The following is a 5,937-nucleotide window of genomic DNA, read 5'->3' as shown; positions in this document are numbered from 1 at the left end:
ATCGAAAGCATTTAACTCTCGCTGATCACCAAGAAATTGCAAAGCATATTAAAATTTAAATAAGAAATGAGTGCATGGTATACCATATTATACAAGTAAGTCCTATCAAATTAAAATTTTCAAATGTACATTAATATCAAAAAACAGTTGAAATATAAATTATATATATTATTCCTAGAACGAGTACCTCAGTTGAGAAAGGAGGGAAACAAAGTAAAGAAGAGGCGAGGAATGTATTTCTCCTATTCTATGCTTGTATTCATAACAATAACATGCCCTTTTACATTATGCATGGACAAAATTTTGAAGTCAATCAAAACACATGCTCTTTCCATCCTCTCCATACCATTTGGAAGCAATGAGACCTCTCTAATATAGAATGAAATCTACAAGAATATATTAACAGTGCTCATCAAATTAAAGGATAGAGTAACGTTTACTTACCCACAAGGAACGCAATCTAAAGAGCCACATGTAAAAGCCATAAACTACCCGTGCACTACCTTATTCTCTTATACATCCAGGCAATAATTAATTTGAGTAAAACCAGTGCTTCCCATTCTTGGCCCCTGCTCACGGTAATTATGAATCCATTCTTTAATGAATCTGACGGACATTTGGGGATCCACTGGTGGATATCCTGCTGCGCACGATTTACGTGTTCTTGTCCAGCAATGAAAATGGAGGCCAGCCATTTTCCAGTTTCCACTTGGGTCTCTATCAAGTCACCGGGAGGAAGGAGAATCCCCAGTTGTCCCGGGCTATCGGAAGTTTCGAACAGAGCACAAACTATGATTGCACTGAAAGCGCATTGCGATTTGAACTTAGAAATAAAAATTGGGTTGAGATCATTAAAATAATCACGAATTTCACAAATCGCATGCGCGCCAACAAGTGAAGGCACCAACACTGACATTAAATGGGACCAGTTATTATTCACATCTTCAGTTGCTTCTCCAATTACAACTGTAACTTCTAAGGGGAATCTCTGCATCCGACAAAAAACACACATCTTTCAAAAAAAAATTGTTTAGAAACTCAAAGCATCATTACTATTCAGATGAAAGTTTTGTTTAAAAACTTTTATCTAATAGATAATAAGAAAGAATTACAAGACAACAGCACATAAAATTATTATCAATCTTTAAAAAGCACATAATATTATTATAAATGCCCTTGTCAGATGATTAACCTATTTATTTTCCCCAAGCGACTAGAATTATATACCTGCAATGTGGAAATGCAATCTTGTATAGCTTTCTGGGCTCCTGAAAGATTCAAGTACTTCAATCCTGTCGATTTTTCAATACCTTGTAAAGTGTGCAGCTTCCAGCAATGATGAAAAATAATCCTCTCTAGGTAGCACAGACTAGGCAGACCTCGCAACACTTCAAGCTCAGGGCAGTCCCTTATGTCCAAAATTGCAAGCTTTGAGGCTGTATTAAAGCTCGCTTCTATTATTTGGAGTCTTGTACAAGACTTTAATGTAAGGTATTTAAGCTCCATTATCCGATTCAAATCTAATTCAATTAGATTTTCCATGTATTCAAGGTGGAGAAATTCAAGCCTGGGCAAATGGTCTCCATAAATTGAGATCTTGGATACACCTCCTTCTCCCCCTGAAACATGCAAACGTTTCAATCCTTCTAACTTGTGTGTACCATCTATATTCCATAGATTCAAAGATCCATCAATGATAATGCTCTCCAGGTATCTCAGATCTGCAAGACTTGGCAATAGTCGAAGTCGGGGGCAGTTTTTAATTTTCAGAGTTGCAAGTTTATTAGCCCAATTAAAGCTCCCAGATACTGTTATCAATCTTCTACAAGATTTAAATGTAAGTGATTTTACTGCTGTTAAACATGTCAGGTTCAATTCAGTTAGATTTTCCATAGACTCAAGTTGGAAAGATTCAAGGTTTGGGAAATACTCTCCAGAAATTGAGAGCTTGGATACACCTCCTTCGCTGCCTGAAAGATGCAAAGATTTTAATCCTTCTAACTCAATACCTTTCATGTTCTGAAAATTCCAGCTTTCATTGATGACAGTCCTCTGAAGCGCACTCAGATCTTCCACAATGAAGTTCCCCGGATCAAAGCTCTCCATCACAAAGCTGCCTGATAATGTTTTCGATTTTCTACTATAAGCAATCGATCCAAGGTGTTGGCACTCTTGTATATCTAATATTGCAGGATTTACATCCCTATCAAAACTTCTTGATATCCTTTTCAATTCACTACAAAACCATAATTTAAGAGAATTAAGCATGTTGAGACATTTGAAATGCACTTCAATCAGATTTTCCATGGATTCAAGGTGGACGGATTCAAGGTTGGGGCAATGCTCTCCAGAAATTGAGAGTTTGGATATACCTCCCCCAATGCTTGAAAGATGTAAGGATTTCAATCCTTCTAACTCACTACGTTTTACGTTCTGCAGATTCCATCTTCTATTAATGATAGTCTTCTCGAGCCCACTTAGATCTTCGACATCAAACCTTCCCAGACCAAAACTCTTCATATCAAAACTCCCTGATAGTGTTTTCAATTTCCTGCTATAAGCCATTAATCCAAGCTGTCGGCATTCCTGTATGTCTAATGTTGCAGGCTTGGCACACATATCAAAACTTCTTGATATCGTTTTCAATTCACTACAAAATCTGACTGTGAGAGAGCGCAGTGTACTGACACATCTCAAATCAATTTCAATCAGATTTTCCATTGATTCCAGGTGAAGAGATTCAAGATTGGGACAATGCTCTCCGCTAATTGAGACCTGGCATGCAAGTTGCTGGTCAGAAATCTGTACGGTTTGGAGGCTATGTGCAAGGAAATCAGAAGAAGTTGACTCTCCACCATTCTTCAAAGACACTTTCCCACTGAATCTGAATTGGCATAAAATTAATCCTTTGAGTTTGGTAAGTTTCTTGAGGGTTTCTGTTAAGGATCTCTCTGTACCTAGGATGCAATTTCCTCCATTTTTCCCCTTAATAACAAGATATTGCAATTCGTTTAACATTTCTAATGAGCTGGAAATCTCTTCCAATGAGATTTGTTGAAGCACCAACTCTTTCAACTGAAGAGGAACCTGAAATTTGGGCGTCGTTTATCTCAAATTATTTAATTTTAAACAATCTTCACAAAAAAAGGGTTGGGAGAAGACATTGTCAACTCTTAATCAAAAATCCATTTCTAATGAAGAGAAAAAAATACCTGTGCAGCTTCGTACCACAACCTTTTGAGACGTCCAAAGACAACTCTTAAACGTTGCAAATTTCGCAAAGGAATCCATGAAGGGATACTTATGAGTTGCTCTTCACGCAGGTAAAGCTCAAGCGATAGCAATACCGTTGCATTTTCAGGACAGTCATCTGAGTTCCCCAGAAAGAATGTAATTCGACCACCAACGGACGAATCAAAAAAGGAATGGAAACATCTGAAGCTATGGTGATTGCTCTCACGGATAATGTTTCGGAATCCTTTTAACTGCTGTATTAAAAAATGAAGGTTAAATATGTGCTGCCTTTGAGAAAAGAAGCAATAGAAAAAAGTCACGGGATTTTACGGAAACGAAAATAATCAAATGGATCATACCATAGATTTAAGATCTTGGGGGCACCAGAAGCGACAAGGTGGCCTTTGCCCATCTGCTATTTCTCTTCCAAAATCACGGATATGATCATGCATTCCCAGAACAACATCAGGTTTGTTCATCATCAACCACTTATCTTCCCAATAGGTCATTTCTGCATCACCCTCACAAACAAGACACTTGTCCTCTAAAATCTGAAGCGCAAAATCTGCTTTCCATCCTGAACCCTCCCATATTCTTATTGCAGTGCTCTTCAGTTTTCCGACAAAGAAACATGCAATATCCATGAAAATCCCTTGTTCCTCTCTGTCCAGTGAATCATAGCTTATTTGGATCCTTTGTTTTATGTCTCCAGGCAGTGTTTTGCGAACTTTATCTAATTCTATCTGCCAATAACGTTGTTCTGAACTACCAGAAACGTGCCCGCCCAACACTTGAAGGGAAAGAGGCAGACCTCCACACCCTTTCACAAAGCTCTGTACCAAATCCTCAAATCCCCTGGATGGATAAGGTTGTTGGAATGCATGCCAACAAAAGAGTTCTCTACTGTGCTTCTCATTCATTTCTTTCATCCTATATCTAGGAGTAATTGAAGCTCGAATGAGCATCCTTTCATCCCGGGTGGTAACAATTAACAAATTATCAGGATTCAGGGTATGCCAATCTGTCACAAGGAGAGCATCTAACTGACGTATGTGATCAATATCGTCTACAACAATAAGGAAACGCAAAAGGAGCGCCTTTCCCAGACGATACCTGAGATAACTTATTCCTTCATCTGTACTCTGAAACTTGGGATGATCCTCCATGAACAGATCCTTGAGTAGCTTAGTTTGCAAACTAGGCAATTCACCTTTCGCAGCCGCTTCTCTTACATCAAAAAGAAAACTGGATCTATCATACTCTGAACGTTTGCGATTGAAGAATTCTTTGGCTAGAGTAGTCTTGCCAGATCCACCAATTCCAAATATCCCAATGATCTTAAAATTCTCTTTCTCTATGTGCCTTCCACACTTGCTTTCAAAATCATCCACAAGTTCATCCAATCCCACTGAATGTTTCGCAACATCTAAAGGAGTCATCCTCTCAACCTCTTTTAGCACAGCAGACACGATGATTTCACAAAGTTTATCATTATCACTGACAGTTTACAAGAGAACATGACCATTAATCAGAAAATCATTGTGCTAGGCTAAAAGCAATCAACTAAAGATGTAAACAACATACAAAATTTCAATGAATAACTTAAAACTTCAGAAAAGAAAAGAAATTGTCTTACTTATTATGTCTGTTGCGTTCATAGCCAGATATCAATGAAACAGTGTGGAGGGCCTTTTTCCACTCCTCCAATTGGCTGAGGTATCTGCCTTTCTCTTCATACTTGGCAAATTCTTCTGCATACACTCCCTTTGCGATGTAGCGAAGATCGGCAGGAGCCACATCATAAAAGACAGGGATAATCTTTACCCCAGATTGTAGCATGAGAACTAGCTCAGCTAAACACCAAGCGGACTTTACATATCCCTGAGAGAAGATGGCAACGTGAACTGATGAAGAAAATATGGCATTTTTTAGAGTCGAGGGAATTGAATCTCCCAATTCAATCTCTTGAGAGTCAAGAAATGGCCGGAAACCCGTTTTCTTGATTAAATTGTAAAGTTGGAGAGCCAGAGTATGTTTGACGTCAGGTCCCCTGTGATTGATGAATACATCAAACAATCTTGAAGAATCAACTGATTGCACCCTTATGGGGTAATCTTCATTCTCTTTCAGAAAACCATATTCCACAATTTCTGATGGAAATGATGAAGAAGAGGACGCCATTACTAAAAGACTGAAACTCGAATCTGGCCCAAATGATGGAAAAGATTGATAAAAAGAAAACCACGCAGAGAGTACTTGGGTTTGCTAATGCTTGGGAATATCAATGACGATTCCAGCATAACGTGCAGACATATTCAATTGCAATGACAATGTCCCCACTTCCCAGTTCCTTCTTAGTAAGGATAAAGAAAACGTGGAGGGAGCTATTAAAAAACAACACTTCGTTCGATGTAGCCTATGTCTATCCTTCAGATTGAGTAATCGAGCTGACTTCCCTCAAAGCATCCCTTTATTTATTCCTCTTCACTGTTTTCTTTATTTTTTACTGAATTAAGAAGCATTACAAATAACAGCTATAGAAACAACTAACTAATAAACTATTACAACAGACATCTGTAAAAACAATTACAGCAGGCACAGTCATAGCCAGTCAAAACAAAACAAACCATCCTCACAATACGAGTAAAATAAACCTGAACACATTTCAAATATATTTTACAAGACTGTTCTAAAAATAATTAA

At 38.0% G+C, this 5,937-nt stretch overlaps 1 protein-coding gene across 1 annotated transcript; it reads right to left on the bottom strand.

Annotated features, from left to right (window-relative positions):
• Nucleotides 1–229: 229 nt before the first annotated feature.
• Nucleotides 230–5,626, bottom strand: LOC131047165 (disease resistance protein Roq1). The gene is made up of 5 exons (XM_057981021.2): nt 4,871–5,626; nt 3,594–4,731; nt 3,213–3,488; nt 1,228–3,087; nt 230–988 (listed from the first exon to the last, which is right to left on the bottom strand). The coding sequence occupies exons 1-5, from the start codon at nt 5,413–5,415 to the stop codon at nt 500–502; spliced, it is 4,308 nt and encodes a 1,435-aa protein (XP_057837004.2). The 5' UTR covers nt 5,416–5,626; the 3' UTR covers nt 230–499.
• Nucleotides 5,627–5,937: the final 311 nt, after the last annotated feature.

The sequence above is a fragment of the Cryptomeria japonica genome, chromosome 7 (genome assembly GCF_030272615.1).
Source record: "Cryptomeria japonica chromosome 7, Sugi_1.0, whole genome shotgun sequence".
Lineage (NCBI taxonomy): Eukaryota > Viridiplantae > Streptophyta > Pinopsida > Cupressales > Cupressaceae > Cryptomeria > Cryptomeria japonica.
The sequence above is the reverse complement of the archived record's forward strand: the minus strand, read 5'-3'. Positions and strand labels throughout refer to the sequence as shown.

Bases quoted from the DNA above. Each gene is read 5' to 3' on its own strand.
- LOC131047165 (XM_057981021.2), bottom strand. From the start codon at position 5,415: ATGGCGTCCTCTTCTTCATCATTTCCATCAGAAATTGTGGAATATGGT. The intron at 4,732-4,870 runs GTAAGACAATTT...GTAAACTGTCAG, and splicing joins GAACGCAACAGACATAATAA to TGATAATGATAAACTTTGTG. The intron at 3,088-3,212 runs GTATTTTTTTCT...CCCAAATTTCAG, and splicing joins TGTGGTACGAAGCTGCACAG to GTTCCTCTTCAGTTGAAAGA.